The 25,922-nt window shown below is 40.3% G+C and overlaps 1 protein-coding gene across 1 annotated transcript; it reads right to left on the bottom strand.

The window, feature by feature from the left end:
• Positions 1-1,004: 1,004 nt before the first annotated feature.
• On the bottom strand, positions 1,005-25,542 carry sult4a1 (sulfotransferase family 4A, member 1). Its single transcript, XM_030046414.1, has 7 exons — positions 25,264-25,542; positions 18,100-18,230; positions 16,043-16,123; positions 14,450-14,576; positions 14,215-14,309; positions 10,075-10,213; positions 1,005-4,803 (listed from the first exon to the last, which is right to left on the bottom strand). The coding sequence occupies exons 1-7, from the start codon at positions 25,430-25,432 to the stop codon at positions 4,691-4,693; spliced, it is 855 nt and encodes a 284-aa protein (XP_029902274.1). The 5' UTR covers positions 25,433-25,542; the 3' UTR covers positions 1,005-4,690.
• Between the last annotated feature and the right edge of the window lie 380 nt (positions 25,543-25,922).

Here is a 25,922-nt window from a genome sequence, read left to right as displayed (position 1 = left end):
TAGAGCACTATGTCACCCTGAACCTGACAGGAGCACAGAGGTGTGTGTGAGTGCGTGCGTGCGTGCGTGCGTGTGTGTTTGCTCAGCTGAGATGTGGGATATTGCCTCTTGCAAACTTCCATTCTCTCCCAGAAGAGGATAGAAAGTGTCATCTGTGTGACCTTGGAGATACTGAAAATGAACTCCACTTGCGACTCCACTTGGGGACACATTTAAGGTTTTTGCAATTTTCCGGACTGACTGACCTTCATTTCTTAAAATAATGATGGCCACTTGTTTTTCTTTAGTTAGCTGATTGGTTCTTGCCATAATATGAATTTTAACAGTTGTCCAATATGGCTGTCGGCTGTGTAGTAACCTGACTTCTGCACAACACAACTGATGGTCCCAACCCCATTGATAAAGCAAGAAATTCCACTAATTAACCCTGATAAGGCACACCTGTGAAGTGAAAACCATTTCAGGTGACTACCTCTTGAAGCTCATCGAGAGAATGCCAAGAGTGTGCAAAGCAGTAATCAGAGCAAAGGGTGGCTATTTTGAAGAAACTAGAATATAAAACATGTTTTCAGTTATTTCACCTTTTTTTGTTAAGTACATAACTCCACGTGTGTCCATTCATAGTTTTGATTCCTTCAGTGAGAATCTACAATGTAAATAGTCATGAAAATAAAGAAAACGCATTGAATGAGAAGGTGTGTCCAAACTTTTGGCCTGTACTGTATATGATTTTTATTTTTTATTATTATTATTATTTTTTTTTTACAGTGTTGGTGTCAAGGCTAACTTAAATCATTTTGACATTTTAATACAAGTTTACCTATACTACAGTATGATGTATAGCCTTTTATGAATCAGCCTAAAACAAGTGAGGTGTTAACTTTTCATTCCACTTCCCAAAACACTTCAAATTTTTCCCCATTCACTTCCAGTACTCCTGTTAATTAGATTTTGAACTGAAAAGAACACTTGACTAAAAAAACAGGGACAACATACTCATTAGACACTGCCTGAAGACACAACTTTATTAATAAACCAGCAAGCAAAGCATGTAAAATACAATGCAAGATGTCCAGAAAAAAAGGAAAAAGAAAGAAAGAGGCATGTATAAAACCCAAACAAACTATAAAACACCTGCATGTAGAGATGGGGCAGTCGAAAGCCTTGCCGACGGTTGTAAACAGAGTGACACTTTGAAAGAACAATGAGAGGAGGAGCAGTCGTAAAACCTGTGGCAGGGTTAAGAGCCTGTGTGACGCGCGTCTGCTGAGGTTTGTCGTTTACATCCACACAATAGAGACATTCACAAGTGTCTGGCAGAGCACAGGGACCGGACTGTGTGTGTGGAACCAGAGGAAGAGGAGGAGGAGGAAGAAGAAGCGCAGGGAAAACAAGCTCTGGGCAATATGGGAAAGACGTGACCCTCTCTCTATATCGGGGTTTGTTAAGTGCTGCGTTGATGCTTCCGGTTAATTATGCAATTCCAGATACTGCCAGTGGTGTCGTGACACTACAGTAGATGTTGGAGAATACAGATAATGCTGGTAGGGAGTTCACACTCCGCCCTCTCCTGCAGCTGAAACCTGACATTTCTGGGGAGAAGAGAGAGAGACTGACCTGAAACAACACCAGCCACCGCAGACGACAGTGGTTATACACACAGGAGGTGGCAGGTTCCTGACAGGTCTGGAAAAATCCTTGAAAGTATGTGTATTTGAGAAGATAAGGCCTTGAACGTTTCTCAAAAGGAATGAAGGGCCTTTTTTTTTTTTTAATTAAAATATAGCACCCGAATTCATCAGTACGCCTCTCTCTCTCTCTCTCTCTCTCTCTCTTTCTCTCATTCTCCGAGTCCTCGAATCAACACCTCACATCCTGAGGAAAATGCTGTGATGGACATTTGTGTTGATACAGCAGCAGTTTAAAAGTGAATGACCACACCAGGATTTCTTGATTTTCTCGACTTTCACTAAACATCTCTGTGAAAAGTCCTTGAATCTGATGTCAAATAACCCCCTTTTCCACCAAAGGAGCTGTCCGCTGGTCTCCTTTTGAGGAACCAGGGACTCTTAGCCCTGTTTCCACCGGCTCCTGACCCCATGCCTGCAATCAAGGTCGTACTTTTCCAGACCCGAGCGGCTCTCAAGGTGGATTTTTAGTGCTGGACATCCCTGATTGATTAACCCAAGTAGCGCAAAAAGTTTCAGCCTCTATGTTTTTGACTACATTAGTGGGCGACCACAAGCATATTATTAAAAGATCGCCCTATCTAGAGATTTGGCAAGCGACTGAGAGAAAAACATACCGTTCGTCTGTACCATGCGATTGCACTCCACATCACAGTTGATCTCCATTATTCTACGTAAAAGCCAGCATGGTCTCACTCCTGAGTCGTCAAATACAGGAGCTCGAGACGTCAGAGGTAGCTTTGGGTGTCCGAATTTGAGGCTCAGGATCACAGACCGTGTGGATTAGTTAGGTTTAGTCAGTTATCAGGGTTTATTTAGTAAGCGTTATTATGAATCCCATCAGAGTTTCAGGCAAGATGAGGGCTTGTATCAAGACAGTTTTAGGACATTTGTTTCAGCAACATGTTTGAAAAGTGCCTTAAACCTGATAAGGGTCCGCATGTGGACTGTGTCCCTGAGCGTCAAATTTGGACACCCAGTGCTGTTTTCAGCGTCCAACCTCCAACGCCTAGAACTCCTGCCTATGCCACTGTATTAATATTTTACTTTAAATTATTTTTTGAGACATTTCTGACTTGATTAGACACAGAAACAATGGAGACCGGGCAGAGACAGAGCAGGACATGAAGCAAAGGGCCTGGGTCAGAGTCGAACCCAGACCCAACCTCAGCTCTAGCTTTTCCAACATCCTCAATCTCACTTTCGACCTTCGCATGTCTCGTCTCCAAATCCGAATGCAACATCACAGCAGCAAGGTGGTAAATAATTAAGACTATAACATCAGCTGTTTTACTGTTGTCAGTCACGCACAGGATGACTAGACAACTCCTGCTTATTTCCACTAAGTTTGATGTCCTCGGGCTTTGGGTCCTCGCTTTGACCCAGGAACCTTCTTCCAAAAACAAGACCCAAGAACTTTGACCTCTCAATCTTTTGGTGGAAAAGGGGCGTAAGTGAGTACGGGAACCCTGGTGGAGAGTTACTCTGATGATATGGCTCAGCAATGACATGACAAGCTCTCTCTAACACACACACACACACGCACACACACTCACAAACACAAAGCTCATACTCAAACGAGGATCCCACAGCACGTTAACAAAACTCTGTGAGCAAAAACGATGAGGCCAGCGATTCCTTCATCACAACACAACACTTTGCCCAGCTGAATGAGATGTCTGACTGCTGTGTTGAATTAGGCATGACAAGTTTGCTCTGTACAGCTTTTGGCTTCTCCACATACAGTCACCTTCCATGCATTTACCTGGCTCGGAGCCACTGCTGCATATAAGAATCGCTAAAGCACTCAACACTCACTTAGACCGATGTACCGCTTTGCCAATATATCAGGCCGATATTGTCTCGACCAGTCGGGGTCATCCACCTCCGATATGATGGCGGTTCTGTCTCATCGTTCTTTGGTATGGTTTCTCTGCACATTAAGTTTAATTGCCCCATAAAGAGTTTCCCTATCACATAGTGGATGCAGAGGTCTGAAGAGCAGTTAACCCTAAAAACGTCATTACAGGACAATTTAGATGAACACCATCTAGACTCAACTGACTCAACTAAAAAAAAAAAAATAGAGAATAAGAACGTAATTTAATGGTTAAGTTTTTGGCCAGCCAACCTACCACAGTACTAAATTACGTGCACATCCATAACGCTTCCTCAGTTGAGTCTAAATGGTTTAAACGGCGAAATGTTTTACTCTAAGTTCAATTATTGTCGCTTTAAAGACCCCCATGAAATAGACTCTTACTTTCTTGATTTGTTGTATTTCCTGTTGAGACAGGAAGTCTAGGCGGGACATGGTGCAGGGAAGGATCATTCACAGATGCAAACCAATCAGAGTTGGGAGAGAGACACAGTTTCATTTGAAGGGATAGGTGGATGAGAGAGGATGTTTCAAGATTCACGGAGGTTTTATTGGTTCAGATGATTTTAGTTTACACCCATTTAAGATGCTCTGCTTTTCAGGAAGTAGAGGTCATGTGAGGTCATTTCATGGGGACTTTAAAGAATTTTGATATCGGCACAAAATATCGGCGACTACCTCAGTCTAAAAATATCACAGTCGGCCTTCAAAACCCCATATCGGTCAAATCCTACTCAGTATACATACATACATATGCAGCGGTGGGTACATACTGTGGAGGTAAGGGCTGAGGGTCGTTTGGTTTAACTATTCATTGAGAAATATCAATAAAGTCTAAATTCATGTTGATTTATCGATAAATGTGTGATTGTGGGTATTTGCTGACTTGATCAGTAAGGAGGAAAACTGTAAGTGGGAGACGTCTTGGAGTGTAATGCCACTGTTAGACTGTACAATTAATCTTGCGACTGATTGAGTGACTGATTTACTGACTGAATGAAGACGAAGTAGTGACTTTTTTTTTTTTCTTTCTTGGCAGGAGGCGTGCGTTTGTCAACTGTGGTGCAGTTGATCAGTGGCGGTGGGGGCTGACGGGCAGAGAGGGGGGCGTCTCAGGCGATCCTCACAGGCCAAAGTCAAAGGTCAGGTCGGACTTGCCCATCTTCTGTCTGTACACTGCATCGAACTTGTCGTTCATCGACACTGTGAAGATATCCTTCCACAGACCCACGCGACCTGCAGGGAGCACACACACATGCAAGCAAAAGTCAGCTACAAGTTGCAAGCTTTGATTTCTAGATCTTAAAATGGCAAACTGAAAAAAAAACAAAAAACAGTTTCCTTTCAATTTGGACGATTTTAATGGTTTTAGGGTCATTGCGGCAAGATATGATAGGCAAGTATTCACTATACATTCAGTATAAGCTACATGTGAGAAAAAAAACTCTAACTGAGGTAAAAACAAAAATGAGGCTTTGCCAAAATAAATAAATAAATAAATAACAGACTGAAACTGTATTGTGTTCACAAGTTAACTAAAATAAACTAAAATTATACGAAAAATGTCTTTAGCTTTCAAAAGAGTTTTTATTATGCAATATTTTTACTAACTTTTGTGAATCTTGCCCTCGACAGGCACCCCATATCACAAAAAAGACTAGAACTAACACAGAAACTAATGAAAAACTAAACTAAAACTAAGCATTTTCAAAAAATAAAAACTAGCGAATCATCTGTAAATAACTACAATTAAAACTAAAGTGAAATCGAAAACAAAAATTTTAAATGAAATAAAAATAAAAGCAAATGAAAAATAACCTTGGTATTCACATGATGGATGGAAAGCAGCACCTTTAAGTTTAACAGATAATTTTTTTATTTTTTTATTTTTTTTACATTTTTTGGACATGAATGTGAGTGAAATAGAGTAAGTAAGGCCTGACTTCTGAGCTGCCAAAGCATATTCTGTACACACTTACACGACCGAAACCTGAGACAAACAGATGCAATCATGATGCCTGACGAGACAGCAAAATAGGACGCGTACGGACGGGTATTTAATTACCTTCACACCACCTACATTTGAGCTATCTGAATACTGGAGGTGGGCTTAGTTCTGTATGTTCTCCCGACACTCACACTCATGTTCCTGACATGATGGTGCGAGAAAACCCCCTGCGGCTGAAAGGCCACGGTACAATCATCCAAACAGACTCATCGACAGCCATTTGTCCTGCCAGGAGCTGCTGACTCTGTAGGTCAGGGTGGAAATGTAAAAAATAGGCCATCACACGGAAACCTTAAGTGCTGCGGTGTCAGCTGCTGATCAGCTCCTTTTGTCTGTTTTTGAGAGTGACAGTGGACAGTACATATGTGTGTGTGTTTTTTTTTTTTTGTGGGGAGGGGGCAGGTTGAGGATGGATACACATATGGAAATAGAAGGAGAAATTTAATTACTTTTGTGATGTTTCAACACAACAGGCAAATAATTCACATGACAGCTCATAGGGCAGATATAGACATCACACTGACGATCAAAAAGCAGCACTTAGGCTATCCAGCAATCATCCAAACAACAACAATCAATCGACCAATGTATAGAAATACATAATAGATAACTAGCAGAAGAAGTTTTTCAATACAATAATTTTTTGGGGGGAAAAAAGTTTGAATAAGACTGACCTGCCTATATGGGTCATAAGTCAGTTTATTTATATGGCACATTAAGTGTTGCCCAAAGTGCTGCACAATGTCAGACAGAGAAAACTTTGGACAAAAATTAAGTTAAAACAAGTTTCACAACATCAAATAAGAATGAAGCCGCTCAAACAAACAAAAAAATGAGTCAAAAATAAATTTAGCCATAAAAACTGAGGTTAAAAACAAAATCAGTGATAAAATCAAACTCAGTGTCTGTATATAAACCCTATGGTCTGTCATGTGAATCATTTGCGCGATGAAGACTCTGTTGGATTGAAACGTCACGTGGGCAGTCAAATAAAGTGTCGGGGGCTGTAATCCAGTGTGAGGATATTTTTCTCCAGTATCCTGTTGATTTTCATTTTGATTAAATCAACTAGAGGAACCTTTCCAAATCAGGAAACCAGGTGTCATGTGGACGTAGGGCTTCGAGGGTGACGATCTGCCCCATGAGGAGTGATGTAAAAATGATATTCATTTCAAAAAAGTACTGCCTGAATATGATTTTAGATGATTTTAGAATGGAAAAGATCTGAGTCCATGTGTTTCTTTCTGTTCACACTGTGCTAAAGGCATCAAAACCCGTATCAAACAGAAGGGGCGAATATCAGACTTTAAAAGACACTCTGAGCTGCAGTGTGACCATCGTGTAGACTCACCTGCTGTTGCACGTGTGTGACAGATCATACTGACCGTCAGCTGTATGTTAAACCCTATACCAGGCCAGACACAAGGCTTCCATGCACTACAAGAAAAATCAGATGGGACAACAGAAGAAAAAGCTGACACAGAAAACCAGACATGCACAGAAACAATCCAAACAGAAATGTTCAAATAAAAAATAAATAAACTCAAAACTGGTTAAGTATGGATAAAAATAAAAAAAAAAGACTGAAACAAAACTCAAAGTGGAGTGAGAAAACAATAAGAACTGGACTTTGAGCGTGTCATGTAGGTGTAGTTACCCCACTCAGCCACACAGAGGTGCTATAATAACTTGCTGCTGAGGTGGAGAAACAGCATTCAGGCACTTGAACATACAGGTCTGATGAATTATGTAGAATATTAATAAATATGGGTATTGGCACACTAGGCTCTCACACGCTAATAACCAGTTTAAAACAGCTCTTTATCAGATTTATCCACAAACTGTCTTAATACACCAGAATTATGCCACTTTAATTATGTCAGAATCACAATATTAAGCAGCTTAATTGAGTGGAAAGCTATGCCAACCCTTTGTTGATCCAGTTTTCCTGACTGAACATGCAAACCGAGTCAATCTTCTTCTAAAACTGTCTGGTTCACTGACTCTCGCAGCCCGAGGGGGTTTTAAAATCTCTGACTTTGACATTGTAATTGTGCCCGGCATGTTTTCAGCATGTCTAGTCTAGAGACCGAACGTCCCGGCTTGATTTATGAGGTTAAGAAGCGCTCTCTCCACATGTGCAGCCTTCAGTTTCTGATGTGTGTGTGATGTATTTGTGTGCAATAAGAGGAAAAACATCCCGCTGAGGTTAGGCAAGAGGCAAAAAAATTTCTTGTGAAACTTGTGTCATGACTTTCTGGGTCTCACGTGCTGATCTAATTCCAGCCCAGGCGTTGTTGTGCTATACGATGCAGCAGCTGAGTCATGAATGGGATCTTTGCATTTGGAGGTTGTGACACATTATACAGTCCCATATCATAAAGCCCGCGCTCCCTGTGTGCTCCTCGGGTCGGTGTCCTAAAGTAACTCCTGATCCATGAACCTGAATGACCTCTACAGCTGCAAACCTCACACACTACTTTTTTTTGTATCTGTCTTCAGAGAATAGTTTGATAAAACAATGTGCTTTGTCTGGTCTAATCCCGTGTTGTCTTGATTAATTCCCATGTCCAATCCCTGTGTTTCTCTCTGCATCATTACGTAATCGTAGTAATCTTTCTGAATTTTGGCGGATTTGTTTTGTCCAAGCCGGAGACGAGAGAGAGAGGCTTCTGATGGAGTTTGTGGATAAAAACGGCGATGACTCCGAGTTTCACGTCTTGCACAATAGGCATTCTTTCCTCGTTTATCATTAGGTAGTGTGAACTTTGTAGGCCAAATCGTTGCCCATCCCCTGCATACCAATATTTCTATCTTTGAGGAATAAACATCAAGTGGTAGAGATTCAAAACCAAGGAACAATGGTGATTTTGTCTATTTGGCTGGTGGCTGATTGGATTTTTTTTTTTTTTTTTTTTTTTTTGATAGAATAAGGGAAACCCTATTTACTGTATTTACTGTTGACCAATTAACCCTTTGAAACCTGGATGGACATCAGATTTCTTGTGTTTAAACACCTGTGGAAAGCATTTATTTCTTAGCAACCTGAGCAAATTGGCTTGATTTCTTTCAAAAACAGGGAGGGGAAAGGCAGTGAGCAACGTAGCAATAAAGGTGAAATTTTTTAAGAAACTGATAAAAGGTTACAAGAAAATAACCTGGAAATTAGCTATAAAAGGAAAAAGAAAAGAAAAAAAGAGAGAGAGAGAGCAAAGTAAGGAAGACAGAAATGAGGAAAAACTAGCTGAAAAAATAAGAAGAAAAAAGACAAAAAAAACAAAAAAGAAAAAGAAAGAAAAGTAAAAAAAAAAAAAAAAAAACTCGGAAATTACCTGAAATTAAGCGACAACAAAAAATCCTAGAAATTAGAAAGAAAGAAACAAACAAAGAATGAATGAAAGAAAATTACCTAAAAAAAGAAAATCCTGTAACATTCTTAAATATATAATTCTAATCATTATAAATTTAAGGGCAATATAAATATTTTTCCATAGATTTCTTATCATTTTCTATATATATATATATATATATATATTTTTTTTTTTTTAAATTAATTTCCAGGTCATTTTCTTGTAACCTCTTACAAATTTAAGAAGACTATTTTTCATGGAGCAAATTTCCACAGAGCTGACAGTTACAATAATCTGGTCAATTTTCCTCGGTTAAATTAAAATTGACCTGAGAAATGTCATCGTCATCACACTGGGTCTTTCATTTCTGAATTTTATAAATTACCCTTCAGATTTGTGTGTGACTGATATGTTTTTTCCATCTTCTCTCCGAGCTGAAACGTCTTCTTAAAATAGATTTGTAACAAGTTCGCCGGTGGCTCGGTGTTGCAGGTGTGAATCAGCCATGAATCAGCGTTTATGTAACGTCTCTCAGAGTGATGGACTTTGTTAACCTCCTCTGTGCTCTCCATGTCGTCATCTGCTCACCTCAACATTAGTCCTCCCCTCCTCCCCCGCTTTCTCTGCCTTTCTTTCTCTCAGATGCTTCCCCGAGGCCTTTTATGCCTCAGTTTAGTTTCAGTTCTGCTCTATTCTAGTTGATTTGAGTCAAGCAAAGCAAAACTTTTAGTCAATAATCCCATACATTCGCTGGCTACAGCTTGATAAATGCTGAGAATTACTTGCTTTTCTGTTTTATATTGGTATAAAATGAAAACTTTGGGAGTTTTTAGGCTGCTGGTTTTAGGCTGAGGAAGCAATTTGATCACGTTCAGCAGCTCACAAAATGCTTATCAAATTATTAATGGATACCAAGAGCAAAAATAAGACATATGAAATAAGTATGGCATAAAAGAACATGTCAGACAAAAGGACAATGAAAAAAGGGGTTTTTAAGACAGATTTGGTTTGTCTGATGTTCGGGGAGCCGTCCCACATCTCAGCACCTCAGGTCTTCACTGGGACCTCAGGGCGTTCAGTGGCTGATCAGGAGCCATAAAGAAAGAGCAGTTTTCTGCTTTTTCTCTCTCCGTTCTCTGTGCTGCTTACCTCTGCAGATGGAGAGAGCCTCAGAGTTACAGCACTGCTCGATGAGCTGGTTACAGCTCTCCACCATGCTCTCCAACTGGGACTTATCACACGAAACACCCAGGAACCTGGCCAGCTGCTCCACCAACGTCGCTAAGTCCTGCAGAGAGGAGGAGAGGAGAGGAGAGGAGAGGAGAGGAGAGGAGAGGAAACAAAAGAAGATGGCAGAGAATAGAAGAGAGAAGGAGAGGAGAGAAAATGAGAAAAGAGGAGAGAAGAGAAGGAAAGAGAGAAGGAGAGAACAGAAGACAGAACAAGAGACAAGAGGAGAGAAAAGGCGAGGAGAGAAGACAGGAGCAGAGAAGAGAAGAGAGGAAGGGAGGAGGGAAGACAGGAGAAAAAATCGGGGTTTAATCCCTTCTTTAACTATAAAAACACAGCTCATAAAAAACCCTGTTGGATTCCTGAACACATCACTCACAGAGCTGACAGCCAGCAGTGTCTGTGCTGTGATGATGATGATGATGATGATGATGATGATGATGATGATGATGATGATGATGACGGTTTAGTTAACACACACAGCTCCAACGCAGACTCAGTGATGATGTTATTTATCACTTAAAAGCACTTCAGGATGTGGGCTATACATGCCTGGTCTCAGTAAAATTATTCACCATTATTCACCGTTATTCACCGTTACCATGGATACTGTGTAGATTAATATTAAATTTTAAATAACAGAAAAAAATCTGGAAAAAACACAAGTATATACACCACACAACAATCAAATACAGATAAAATATTGACTAAATTAAATTCTATATAATAAGAAGTTTCTCTGGCATATAATAACTAACCCTCAGATGATGTAAGATGTTTAATGGTAATACAAGGAATGATGCAGGAGTGGGAATAACTGGGAATGCACCATTTAAATCATGTCATCTGCAACGATGCTACCGAGAAACCAGCATCTCTCCTGCATCCTCCAGTGATTCTGAGAAAACCGATTATGTTTCCACAAATACCCTCCGCCCACCGAGCGACGAGCTCCCTGCGCCGACGTGACGCCGGGGGCATCAAGAGGCGGAGACACACCAGCTCCACACAGCTGATGGTGCCAGCAACACAAAGCACAAGTTTCTATGTGTGTGTGTGTGTGTGTGTGTGTGTGTGTGTGTGTGTGTCCATGTGTGTGTGCCTTGGATGCTCACATGTTTAACTTTCACTGCTGCTCCTCTTTGAACCCAGTGAACTTGTATAGCGTCACCAAAGCACTAAATTCCCTTTATTTGTCTTGAGCAATATTTAAAAATCTCAACATTGACCTATAAAGATGGTTTTTTTGTCAGAAAGTGCAGACTGTCTGATTTTTAAAAGTAGTCATTAGCAATAAGTAATAAAAATGCAAAAAAAAAAAAATGACAAAAAAGTTAAGTAGTTGCCCTTCTACAAAGTAAGAAACAGGCAAAGTAAATTTTAAAAAATTATATGAAAATATTTTTTTTTAAAATATAAAGCAAATTTAAAAATCTTGAAACATGTTAAATATATATTTAAAAATATATAATATATTTAAGAAATATTTAAAAATCACAAGAGTTTGTACTTTCCTGCAACAAAATTGCATCATGATCCAGTTTTGGGGGTTCAACCTTTAAAATGACGATAAATTCCATATACAAATATATAAAAATATAAATTCAATGGTATTATCAAAAAAAAAGAGCCATAAGTATTATTAATGAGGCTGGTTACTATGATCATCCACTGTACATGATTTGTGTATTATAAAATAATCCAAATTATGTTCAGAGCTAAAACAAAGTCCCTGCCAGATTGTGCATAATGTTTTTTGTTTTGTTTTTTTTTCAATACAGATGTGCAAATATTATTTGAGTGATGTTTCTAAGTGTATCATACAACAAAAAAAAAAAAAAAGAGAGAGAGAGACTAAACTGAGATGTATTTCTATTGTTGGGGTGAAATTATGGAATAATGCTAAATTTAAATTCAAAAATGTGTAGCTTGCTTTTGGTTTTCAAAAAGATGGTTTATAAAGCTATTTTTGAGGGTTAAAAGCATGCATTTATTTTATTTATCATTATTGTTTTACTTCTGGAAGCTTGCATAAACTGATAAAAATGTAGGTCAGGCATATATAAGCATATATTTTATATTTATGTAACATCAAATATAACACATAAGTTTATATTTATTGTGTAACAGATTATATACTGTACTGTTTATACTTACTATACTGTGTGTGATGACTGAATAAAAATACTACTACTGCTACATAAGACCAGCATGAACACCTGACACCCTTTTTCTGTTGTTTGTCATTTACACTCAATATATTTTTAAAAATGACTTAATCTGAACACTGCAAAAAAACAAAAGCAGTGACTAATTGACAGCGAGTGGCTTTATTGGACTAACCGACTCCTCTCAAATCTATTTACTTCTAAGAAAAGCCCATCTATGAAAGCAAGGGATACGTGTGTGTGTGTGTGTGTGTGTGTGTGTGTGTGTGTGTGTGTGCCTCATATATGTGATAAGACCAGATAATGTAAAGGGACCTTTGGACAAGCAAACAGCTTATATTGATTTTACCTATTTTTCTCTGTTTCTGTGACTAAAGAGTTTGCCCGCAGGATTTCGGTGCAGCAGATAGTTCTGGCTGCCACGTTGCTTGGAGAGTTATGAGACATGAGGTTACGTTCGATTACAGCAGGAAAGGGGGAAAAGGCTCGCTTTTAGGGGGGGTGTTTGTCGTAATATAGATAAGATAGCTGGTGCAAGGGACAGGAATACATAGTAGGGTTTTATTGATGGTGTGTCAGTGGGTTTGCTGGGTAAACATGCTGTTCTTCTTGCAGCTCCACACATTTAAGCAAAATCTCTGCGTGGAAATTGAATGGTAAACACGCTTCCTCCCTCATTGCACCAAGTTGATGTGTCCAGTTGTTATTGAGCAAGGCACTTAGCCCCAAACTGTCCCAGTGAAATTGCCTCGGAGCCAACAGTTAGCTGACTGGGCGGCTGCTAGATGTGAATTCTCAGTTTACCTTCAGTTTCCCGCAAAAAAAAATCTCCATCTTAACAAGTCATTTTGTCTCATATTCAGTGTTAAAATCTTGCTTTTCTTCAAACAAGGTACAAAAACAAAACAAAAAAATCCCACTTGTTTCTATAATTTTCTTAAACCAAGTGTCATTTTCTTGATCCTAGTGGGCTGATCTGCCTTATTCTACCTGGTTTCAAGATTTTTACTTCTCAAATGAGTGAAACTGCATTGAAAACATCTGTATCATCTTGTCCCACTGGCATTTTCCTTCACCTGCTTTAAGAAAAAATTGAAAGTAAGAATGCACACCCAAAAAACATTGAATTTGAGGCTTTTTTTGCAGTGTAACTTTGCTCCTTTCTTCTAAAATCCTCTAATGTCCGACTCAGGCTATATGAATTCAGTCCAGTTTTGACACAATATTCTGACGGCTGCCAAATTTCCAGTATCGTGCAAAGTTCAGGTATAACGGCCAGGCAACTGTAATCGATATGCTCCAGGAACTGAAATTTGTTGTCCGGATGGCCAACGACAAGCTCACTAAGTAAATGTTTTTGGCTTTTGTCCACTATTGTGACACCTTCTACAGCTGGAGTGCTTGACTGTCATGCTGTTAATTTCTTCACAGCTCCTAGAGAAAGACGCCAAGTGGAGATTGGCTGGGGTCCGACATGTAGTGTGGCCTCAAGGCATGGCAAGAATTTATGTCACTACGAATGCCTAATCTGACATGGTGGCCACCACGAGAGACACAGTTTAATGCTTTCTTACCGCTACTGTAAATTTCATCTTGCTGTCTTATTTTTTTTTAACGATTTACTGTTGATAAATAAATAAAATAGGATAAGATAAAGATAAATTCAACACCACAGTCTCCCACTTCTCCACCTGAGCAGGTTACTAATTCACTTCACCACATAAAAAACAAAAGTGATAACCCTCTGGTCAACGAGCCGGCTCCTCTGGTCTTCAAACTGTCACCATCCAGGCTACAAGGTCAAGAACTGGGGTTACATAATGTTGAGATAAAAGCTAGTGGGCCAAAGGAGACGTAAGAGCGTAAGAGAAAATACTATTGGCAGTGTTACCTTGTACATGTCTTCATATTTCAAAAAGAGGACGTTGGAGTCCATACGGTGCTCCCAGAATTCCTGAACGTGTTCAAACCAGGAGCCGTATCCCACTTCAGGGGAGACAGACAGACAGACAGAGAGAGAGAGAGAGAGAGACAGAAACTGGGTCAGACAGGCGTAATCTGCAGAGTCGGAGATGGAACAAGAGGTCAGTCGCGCGGTCACTGGGTCGCCCTCCTCTGGCACTTACACTTGTCGTTCATGAAGCGCCGGCAGAACTCCTGGAAGGTTCCCCGGTAGCTCATGGTCCTGAGAGAGCGGTGGAACTGGTAGTACGACACCACCAGGTCCTTAGGGTTGCGCGCCATGTAGATCACCTGGAGGGAAACCGCACCACCCAGCAGGGTTTGGCGCATAACGTTAGCATCGTGTGTCATGATGTTGCTGCAGCCACAGAACCTGAATGGAGCAGAACAGTCATGGAGCTATTTTCTGTGGTCCGCTCAAAATAAAATGGCGTTTGTGGTTAGTTTATGGTGACTAGACGTCCTGTTTTGTCCGGGATTGTTCCAGTCAAGCTGGGGTGTCCCGAGTCCTGACAAATAGCTGTGAAACCAATAAAATGTCCCAGTTTTTGACATTCACGACTAAATTGTCCCAGTTTTTCTCTATATCAAAGTGTTCAGCATTTTGTGTTGAACTGAACAGTTTCAGGGTCAACGCAAGGCGACCTCTACTTTTGACACAACGGGAAAGTCTGTTCTACTCCATTTCAGGCTCTATGGGTACAACTTTGTACATTTGGGTTGTTTTTGCAATTTCATTTGAACTAAACATTCGTTCATTCATTTTCCAAAGAGCTTTTCCTCATAAGGGTCGCGGGGCGTGCTGGAGCCTAACCCAGAACTCGTTGGGCAGAAGGAAGGGGAAACATAGGGGTTAATTTAGTATCTCCAATTCACCCGACCTGCAGGTCTTTGGACTGTGGGAGGAAACCAGAGCTCCCACCACCACCATTTATGTAGTCCTTTATAAGATGCAGATGAGAGCTTTATTCATGCAAACGTTTCTGTGAGTCATAGCTGCTCGGCAGGAAGGGATTTATCTCATTGGTTGAGTTCAGAGACTTTTTTTTTTTTCAGAGCGCAAGTTAGATAACTGGCAAACTTGAATGACAAAGAAGAAAATGTCAATGAAATACAGACGTCATGACACTTGTTTAATTTATTTAGGGCCATCATTGACACAACAGCAGTCACATTGAATGCAGCACCGTCCCACAAGGTTGAGTGGGGGTGCAGAGTTTTTTTGGGGCTTTTTTTGTGTTCAAGGACGTAATCGCCACAAAACAATCAGTTTTAGTTTGTAGCAAGAGCACTAGGCAAACAAAGCAACGTCCCTTTTGTTCCTTCACTCATGCTTCATAGTCTTTCTGTGGTTCTTGGCTTCGTTTTTGAGATTCAACTCAAACCCGTGAGATTGTTTCTGCCGCCAGTCGAGCCCCTTCTCTGAGAGATGTTAATTAAAACTCAAAACTGTCCTTAGGCCATGTCGGTTTCATGAGAGTTCAGCCTGTTCAAACCTTTCAAAAATTAAAAATTAAAAATTGTGATTTTCAAAAGTCCTTGGTCATCAATTTGAAATGAGATGGGGGTTTTTTCTGAATTGAATTTGTGTCATCTATCAGCTGTAAAATCAGATGTGATGCCTCGCTTTTAATAAAACTCATATTGAGCTCAAATTTTTTACCAAAAACAGAGTGCAGTTTGACTTAAACCTCAAAATATTGACAGATGTTTGCTTAGGAGTCTCTGTGAGCGTTGTGTGCTCGCTGTGGGCTGACCTTGGCCTCTCCGTTGTGCATGGCTGTGGGCAGGAAGCGGTAGGGCAGATGGCTTTTGATCAGACGGGGGGACGTCAGCTCCTGGGGAGACACAGAGGAGTCATCACTGCAATCTACAGCCTGTCACTCACTTCCACCTGCACACTGCCACCTTTCTGACAGGCGCTGACGGCTCTGAGTGTTCATACACGCAATATCTGCTCCCATTTCTTGGAGTTTTGTCTGTCATTTCTCAGATTTCAGCTAAATTTGCTGGACAATACTGATCTTGGGAGAAGAGACACCTGTTGGGATTCTGGTGGTGATCCTGATCTGGGATTTCCACCATCATCATTTATCAATTTTTTAGCCAGAACCTTAAAAGTAACACAGGTAGAGTCTTGATTCCAAATCCTAAGCTTATGCTGCCAAGATCAAGAACTCAATTTAATTTGAGATTTAGGTGCAACAAGTGAATTCTTTGGCTGGTACTGCAAGAGTCGTTCAGTGTCGGTGGAAATGCCTGGACATTTTATCTGCATTTGTGTCCAGTGATTTCTTTTATGGCACTTTGTGACAATTTTGACAATGACTCTAATGTCTCCAGGTCGGCTTTTGTTGCCTTTCCTCTGTTTTCTATCAGGCACATTCACATTCTGGACCTTGAAGACATTTTTACACCTGTTCCAGCTGAAAAAGTAATAGAAATTTCATTCATTCATTCATCTTCTAAACCGCTTATCCTCACTAGGGTCGCGGGGCGGTGCTGGAGCCAATCCCAGCGCACATAGGGCGAAGGCAGTGAGACACCCTGGATAGGTCGCCAGTCCAGTAATAGAAATTTCCACCTCTAAATTTAAGGAAATATGAGACACGTTTATACAGTTCCTGGAATATGATCAGACTGAACCTAATGATTAAAATGTATAAATAAAGCAGCACCTATTTCAATTCTACTTTTGTTCCATATCCCATATTTGGTTATGATTCAAGATGAATTTCTAGGATAAATGTTTGATCAAAGTGTGATCAAAACATTATCATTACTTTTAAAATACTGGACCATAGTTCTGCACAATAGTGAGACACAAGTACAGTGTTTACTCTGATGTTACGTTTCCTGTTGCAGTGGAGGCAATCTCCTTGGTGTTGCACCACCGCTAAATGAATACAGAGGAAACAGTTGCAGCTGCGTAGTGTATGCAACAACTAACATCTGCACTTGTACACTTCTTATTCCACTCTTGCTGTTGCAAGAATAGAATAACTTCTCTATACAACCCCCCCCCCCCGCAAAAAAAGTGAAAATCCATCTCCTTGTGATAGTCAAAATTGATATATTCCGCTTAGTCACCAAAAGGTAACTTGCTGATTCTGAACTACAGGCCTCACTTTGAACTTTAAGTTCACTGATGACAGCCTATGATTCCTTCATAGCACTGCAGGTTCATCTTTAAAACCGCTTGTGAGGCTGATAAGAGATGTTTTATTTAAGTTATCACTTGCAAGCCCTCCACCATGCAGAATTTCTTTCTTGTGTTTATAGAGAAAAATGCCGAATGCCCCGTCTGAACACGATGCACTTTCTCTCCTCACGTTGGTCATGTAACTTAATCATCACATCTCTCCTCCATTACAGTTTTTCATAATAGCACATGGTGTTGCATAAAATATTGCTGGTGTCAGGTGAAAACTTTACTCTAGTTGTAGTATAACATGCTCTTGGACATGCTGAGAAAGTCGTACACGGCAAAAAATCTTCATCTTTAGTCATTTAGTCTCATATTCAGTGTTAAAATCTTTGTTTTTCTTCAAAAAAAATTAAAGCAAATCTTCCAGTGGGGTGCAGTTTCACTTGTTTCAGAATGCTGCTTGTGGGAAATATGTTGAAGAAAGGCAGAATAAGGCAGATTAGCCCACTAGGATAAAGAAAATGACAATTGAGTCATGAACATTTTCCAGACAACTTGATTAGCGTTGAAAGCAACTTTGAAAAGTGCATAAAGTGGCGAGAGGAAATGTACATCTGAATAAATCTTATCGCCAAATGTTAATCCAGCATAATTTATTTATAATACCTGTATGATATCCAGGCCAGGTTGAGGATACTCCAAAACAGGCAGCTGCTCGTCGATGTTCATGAGGCCGATCTCATCGGGGTCGGCTCCCTGGCTCACGAGATACACTACCTCCTGTAGCAGACTGGTACCTGTGGGGGGGGGGGCAAGGGACAGCAGCAAAACAGAGACGTAAGAGAACAAGAAGAGGACAGAGAAAGTGGAAACTTTGCACAAAAAAGCAGTGAACAAAAATCAAACAAAATGCAAGTGACACCAGGATCTGTTTTACTGCTCTGTTGTTTTGCATGAGAAGGAGGGCAAAGCCAGACAGAGACTTTATCTGGTCAGCGAAACCTTTTTCTGGGTGCTAAATACTTTTTCTCTTTCGTTAACACTGCTAAAAGTTTCAATCTTAGCAAGTCATTTAATTTCAAAATCGTTTTTTTTTTTTTTTTTTTTTTTTTTTTTTTCTTAAAACAAGTGAAAAAATCTGCCAGCATGACGAGATAATCCCACTTGTTTCCAGTGCAGTTTCACTTGCTTCATGAATTTTTCTGGTCGCATAAAAATGTTGAAACAAGGCAGAAGAAGGCAGATCAGCATTTAGGATCTAGAAAGTGTCACGATTCAAGAAAATCCTGGAAACACACACAGATTTTTTTTTTTTTTACCTTGTTTGAAGAAAAGAGGGATTTTGAGACGACTTGTTGAGATGGAGGTTGTAGTTTTTATTTATTTATTGGTTGATTTATTTGCAGTGAAATCTCCTCTGGGAGTTTCCAAGCTCAAACGCATTTCGTCTGCATTGGATGGCAGAGCGGGTGGTGTCTGCATCTCTAATCAATCGGCTACTGCAGTCAATGATACTCATGTGGGGATTGGAATCAAAAGGACATAAAAAGGACAAAATGAAAGCTGCAGGTACAGGGAATAACAAGTTATCATGTTGCAGGTGGCAGGTACCCACGGCTGCTGACCTGTGTAGGTTGATGTAACTGTATTTTTAATACCTGAGTGTGTTTTTCTACTCTGCTTCCACATTGTGCACCGTTGGCCTTCTGCCCGGGAACGAGTTTTTTAGCCACAGTGTATCTGGCACAATACATTTATTGTATTGTATTGCATGGTTCTTGACAAATAAACAAGTAAACAGCATAAACCCTCCAATCAGGCCAACAGGTATATTTTTAAAACACCACATTATGATGCCAAACTGCAAAAACTGGCTATATGGCGCCAAGAAATCAAAAATGCTGATATTATGTTAACTGCACCTTTAGCCTCATTCCCTTCCCTTCTCAGTCACGTCAGTGTTTCTAATGTTGGCCCTGTGACTCTTTCTGCTTTGCAAATGCTCCTTTAATGTGGCCATCCCGCCCCACATCCCACACCCATCCGCCCGTGGGCCGATATCAGATGCAGGCACGACCCACATGTAAGACTAAACTTGAAGGGCACCGGTCTCTATCAGTAACCAGGGGGAACGGTAAAGATCCAGCATGATATCAGTGACCCTGATCAATGTCCTCACCAGCTATTTAATACCAGCCTGCGAGCACGTCCACATGTTACACACGGGTCGATCTGACAAAGACTAATTATAAGAGGGAAAAAAGATGCATATCATCGCCTGCACAGCCACAGGACTGTCTGCGCTTAAATTAGGCCTTGGACAGTTTGCTAGGAAATCTCACAGTTCCCAAAATGTACAGTATCATGAGCTGGAAAAAAATGCTCTCATTAGTATCAGTTACATAAAGCATTATAACAAGCTTAAATTATCAATCTCACAAGTAAAGCATCAGCTGCTACTAGAAAATAAAAGCTGAAATGAGATTAAAGGTTGGTAACTTTATAATAAGAGTACAACAATTAACATTAGTTAACGTTAGTTAATGCCGTAATGGTTAATTAACTGTTATTTAATGATTATTATGACATTTACTAATGTTAATAATATCTACAATAACCCTTAAATAACATATAAATTAATACCTTTAGCATGAACATCATTAGTACATGATTCTTATACACATTAGTTAACAGTTAGTTAACTGTTACTTAATGTTTATTACCTGTTACTTAACGTTTATTACGGCATTAACTAACATTAATTGTTGTACTCTTATTGTAAAGTGTTACCAAAAGGGTTTTTTTTTTTTTAGCTTTATGTCTGACAAATATCATCAAATCAACTCTTGAAGAGCGTCACTCCAAAATGGAGTATCAACAACTGAAAAAAAGAAACTTACTTTTACAAAAATTATTGCTGGCATGATGGCAAAATATTGTTTTGTTACATATCTCTATTTTAGACTTTTGAGAATGTATTACATGCATTTTTTTTTAACACTGATTGATTCGTATTTTTTCCAAAATGTATATGAAGAGTTCATTTGCAAAAACAGATAAATACCATTCCTAAAAAAAAAAAAAAAAAAAAAAAAAAAAAAGTGCTAACTGTTAAATGTAATGCTCCACATGACATGGCCTAAATCCCCAAATTAACTGCAATAGCCAATATTGGTTATATATATGTACATTTTTTTATTTATTTATTTATATGATCTTGAAAAAAGGCACATGCTTTGCAGAAATTAATCCATCTGGTGCTACATTTTTTTGCAAATTATCTCCTCACATTTTACTTTCTCAGCAAAGAACAAGGCTTTTTTTTAGCACAAGCAAGTTGTGCTCCAGTGTTGGTTTCACTGAAACATTGAAAAAATGAGCCGTGACCACCGAGGTTCAGCTGTGGGGAAATAAGGCTTTGAACCGAACTAGATTGTCCCTTGGAGGCTACTGTACATTATAAAAGTGGCATAGTGCTGCCATTCTGGTTGGACAGGGTGTTTAAAATCATTTAAATTCACTTAATTTTCATTTGACAGCATGCAGCCTGAATCCACAGAAGAAGGTGTTCTCTGTGCTTCTGACGAAAACTGACCCTCAGTGACGGGCGCCGTGTCCCAGAGCACATAATTTGTGAGTGTGTGTGTGCATGTGTGTGTAAATGTGTGTAGTGTGTATTTGTGCAGGTGCACTACATGTTCAGCCCTGTGCAGAGACATGACTGGGCGTATGGCTGAGGACAAAACACTTAGAGGCCCGGTCATAAATGCACCGTCATTACAGACTAAAGGCCGAATCCCCTTCATGACACACACACACACACACACACACACCCTTCCACCACCCCCTCTATCAGTCCCTCTCTCTCAGTATTTCATGATCTCACACTCCTCTGATCTCTACATCTCTATTCTCCAAATGCTCTGAATCATCACTAATTTAAACTTTTAAGGAAGAAATATCGTTTCTCCTAACCTCTTGGATTACAGGATAGCCTTAATCCCATTGGTCAAGGTTGGCGTGCGTGAACCAATGGCGTCCCAGCATGAGCATGTGGCCTGCCATGTGCTTCCTTTGCCTCTGCATCAGCTGGCAACAGAAGAGCGAGCGCTGAGCAGAGGGAAGGAGACAGGAGGCAGGGAGAGCTAAAACTGGGCTTTTAGCTTTACCTTGAACTTTTCCTCTGCTGAGCAAACCTCTGTATTTTTCTAACAACTTCTTAAAAACTAAAAATAAACTGTGATTGCCTCGGTGGCCGTGCATTTTTCAAGATGTCGTCTTGTTTTTGTGAGGTTTCCATCAGTGCAGGTCCTCCACACTGCAAAAACTCTCCGTCTTAACAAGTCATTTCATCTCATACTTAACAGAAAGACGACAGTGACCTCCATCATAAGGCATGCGGCATCGCATAAAATCCATTATTCTTCAAAAAAGCCAGTAATTTATGTATCCTAACCTTGACAAAACCTTAAGCAACTTGATCCAATTTATAATTTATGTTGTGAATTTATGCTGTGGAGATTTACATCAGCCTGGAAAATACAGGCAAGCCATTTCCTGCAAGTAAAAAAGTGGATACGCTGCAAAATAAGCTGTCTTAACGAGTCATTTAGTATCATATTCAGTCTTAAAATTTAGTTTTTCTCAAAAGAAAAGGTAGACAATCTTCCAGCAGGATGACATAATCCCACTTGTTTCCAATGCAGCTTCGCTTGTTTCAGGAATTTTTCTGGGAAGAAGTGCAAATATGCTGAAACTGGGCAGATGCAGTCTAAATTGAGCACAAAAAAATGTGTTAGGAGAGAGAAGTGGTGGTGGACGGCACAATAAACAGGACTTTGATTCTGCAGACTGAGGTTGGAGTCCTGCGTCAAGTGAGAGCCAGGTTTGTTTTTAGCTGACGTTCGTGCATTAGCTAATATAATGTTAACCATGACCTTTTCCTAACCTTAACCACGACCACCTACCTTTTCCTAACCGTTTCTTTACAGTCACGTGACACTGACACAGGCTCCATCACATTGGATGTAAGTCTTGATAGGTAACATATTTTTGCCACAGAAACGTTGATATTTCAGCGTATTTGTTGATTTGCAGAAACGTAAAATGACCACATTTTATTCTTTGCAGAATGGAGCAGATCGACCCACTAGCATCGAAAAGACGACACTTGATTCAAGACAATTCTGGAAACAAGTTGATTAGCATTTGCAACAAGTGATTATCTCATATCACAGGTATTTTCTTTACTTTGTTTTAAGAAAAATAAGACTTTAACTCGGAATAAAAGACAAGCGAGTTGTTAAGACAGAGATTTTGGCAGCATTCGTCTTTCTAAACATGTCCTTTAACAAAACCGGAGAAAGGTTTTCACCCGCTGTGCTGTGGCCTTTTCAGAGACGAGCTGTGAAACCGGTGATGATGTTGGCTGACTTGGCCATGTCCTCTTTATACGAGATCAGTTTGCTGAGTTCACAGCTCGCTTTTATGAAACATTGAATTATCCATCATTGTAAATGAGAAAATAACTGGAATCAGAAGGTTATCTGACAAAGTTAGACAGTTCAGCGCCAAAATGAGCCATCCACCATGTTAAAAATACAAAACAAAAACAGTGACAACACTAGATTTAAGCATACTTTTGAAAGGAATGCCATCACCAGAATCCAAAGTTGACAAAATGCCAGTAATACTAATGCCTATTCCATTAATTAATGCCTTCAATATTGATATTAAATTATAATAATGATTATTATCCTGTGTGTAATGAAGTCTGTCCATCCATCCATCATTCAACAGCATGATACCTCAGACCCCACACACCTGATTTTTATGAATTTTGGACAGATGCATCTGTTTTTCTATCTTTACATTTTATTACTCCCACCTAATCACAGTGATTTATTTTTTGCCTTGCATTCCATTTATGTTTATTGACTCATAATTGAATTCTCATGTTGTTTTTTTATGGATGTTTGGAAATGAACTGTTAATTTCTCCCCAGTCTATTCCATAATTTTAATTTGAATCACTTGTCTTTCCAGTCAGAGTGAAAAGAAAGTGTTAGCATGGCAGTGATAGGAGAGAGTAATTTATTTATGTCTGAATCCAGTTAGCCAGGCCTTTCTGGATGCTGAGGAAGGAGAGTAAGCCAGCAGAAAAAATACTGCTTACAGGGCAAAATCCTCATAGTTGCACGGTCTGCTACACACAGGAGAGCCGAGTTTTCTCTCACAGTGTCATATAGCAGACTATCTAACGCAGTGTGCTGCAAAAAAGATGCTGCAAGATTAAATTTGCCTGCTTTTAGAACCATTACATTAGTATTTGCATGCGTCTTCCAGGCATACAAATGTTAAAATGAGGGATTCCTTTGGACCTTTGAGATTCAAATACAGGGATGTAGTGGATGTTAAACCCACCAAACTCGGTCTGCACTGCAAAGAAATCTCTGCCTTATCAATTATTTAGTGTTATATTCAGTTTTAAAATCGTGTTTTTCTACACAATAAGTGCAAAATATCTGCCAGTGGGATGCAGCTCTCCCAGTTGTTTCCAGTGCTCATCAGCTGTTCTTGAATTGTCATTTTCTTGATCCCAGTGGGATGATCTGCCTTATTCTGCCCGGTTTCAACACATTTACACTTGTTCCAAGAAATAATCCTGAAATACAGTACATGAAACTGCAACGGAAACACATGGCATGCCTCCAACTTTTGTCATTTGTTGTAAGAAAAACGGGGATTTAAAGACTAAATATTAGACAAAATGACTCGTTAAGACATTTTTTTAAAGGTGTATCCACCTGAATCTGCAGGAAAGGGTTTGCCCATGTCTTCCAGGCCGATATAAATCCTTACAACATGAATTCATGACACAGGCCTACATCACAAGTCGGATCAACTTGGTTTTAGGGTTCATGAAAGTTGTGTGTCTTAAGGCATGGATGCACAGGTTACTGACTTTCCTTAAGCACCACTGATTTAGTTAATAGCTGGTTGTCTGCCTCATGAGGAATCACCACTTAGAGGTCATTGTCACCTTTTATTTCCTGATGCAGATGTTAATAACAAGCAATGCTGCCACTGATCCAAGAAGTAATAGATTATTTGCATAAAGAGCACATCACTTTTCCCTGTGCATGTTGTGCAAAGGAGAGCTTCATCTGCCCATTAGCCGTCACATGACCAGACCCACCCTGCACACACTTGGCACCGAGCACGTCAGCCTGCTTGCAGCAGCGCTGCGCAATGACAGTCTGACGCCGAATGTAAACATTGACTGGCATCTCCGTGTGGAGAGCAGACAAAACTGAGGGCAGCTCGGACTGGGCAGCGTTGGGAAACAGGGGTGAACGAGGCCAGGCACGCATGATGTGGGCTAATTGATGCACTGGGGCTTTTCCTGTCTCACTGATCAACCTCCGTTTGTTGACATCTGATTGTGGTGTCGGCTGCTGAAACAGGCTAAGCTGCTTCTTGCAAAAGGCAGAGGCCTGTGAAAATGAAGTAAGGCTGCACAAGCGAAATGAAGCCATAAATATTAGAAAACAGGCACCGTGCAAGTTTCAAAATGAAGGGCGGCCTGCTTCGCGACTCGAACGCCAATTATGATCAGTACTACGTGTGCAACATGAAGTGCGGGGTATTATTATTATTATTATTATTCTATCGCTGTGCACACATCTCTGCACAGTCAAACCAATGCAGAGAGTGTTATTCCCATTAGATTGGCTGAAACTTTAATGACCGCCGCTGCAGCACAGAGCGGGATGTCAGCCATGAAGGAGACAAACACGCACAGCCTCCGGAGGATGATGCACCGGGTTACCTGACTTGGGGTAGGTGACAATCCATATGTCGCTACTTCTGAGGGAGAAGTTGGCAATCTCCTCCATCTTCCCCCTGCAGAAGGGTGGGAGCCGCACTCCATCAAACTCGAAGTATTTGCTCTCAAACTCAATCGGCGTGCTCGGCGTGTCTGCCTCGCTCTCCGCCATCCTCGAAGCCAACAGCGACGGGGAATAATAGTAAAAATAATAATCTAAAATAAAAAACGGGCTGAATTGAAAGCAAAACGGGAGCTGGTGATGGTGAGATTGTTCCGACGCTGCGGTGGGATGTTTGGGCTCGCTTCGGAAGCCACGGCAGGCGAATCAGTTGACCTTCAGCCAATCACGCAGGAGAGAAGTGATGTAATGCGCGCGCACGCCCCTCAGCATCAGGACCACTCTTCGCCGTGCGCGTCCACGCGTTTCTGTGGGAGTAGCTCACACATTAGCCCGCATTTGTAGACCTACTGTATTAAGAGGGACAACTGTCACAATATTTATGTGAGATACAGTGTGTGTGACTTAGTGGCGAGTTTGTGTTTTTCTTTGTGATTTTTTTGTAAACATCACATCCCTGTACTATTCCTATAGAAGATAAGAGCATTTCTGGGTTGTAAGTTCATGTAGTGACAGTATCATGTTTCATATTTTACCACAG

This window comes from Myripristis murdjan, chromosome 23, assembly GCF_902150065.1.
Source record: "Myripristis murdjan chromosome 23, fMyrMur1.1, whole genome shotgun sequence".
NCBI lineage: Eukaryota > Metazoa > Chordata > Actinopteri > Holocentriformes > Holocentridae > Myripristis > Myripristis murdjan.
The sequence above is the reverse complement of the archived record's forward strand: the minus strand, read 5'-3'. Positions and strand labels throughout refer to the sequence as shown.

Coding starts and splice junctions, on each gene's coding strand:
- sult4a1 (XM_030046414.1), bottom strand. CDS start 25,432: ATGGCGGAGAGCGAGGCAGACACGCCGAGCACGCCGATTGAGTTTGAG. Junction 14,577..16,042: donor TGCACAACGGAGAGGCCAAG/GTCAGCCCACAG, acceptor GTTTCCCTCCAG/GTGATCTACATGGCGCGCAA. Junction 14,310..14,449: donor GCGCTTCATGAACGACAAGT/GTAAGTGCCAGA, acceptor TCTCCCCTGAAG/TGGGATACGGCTCCTGGTTT.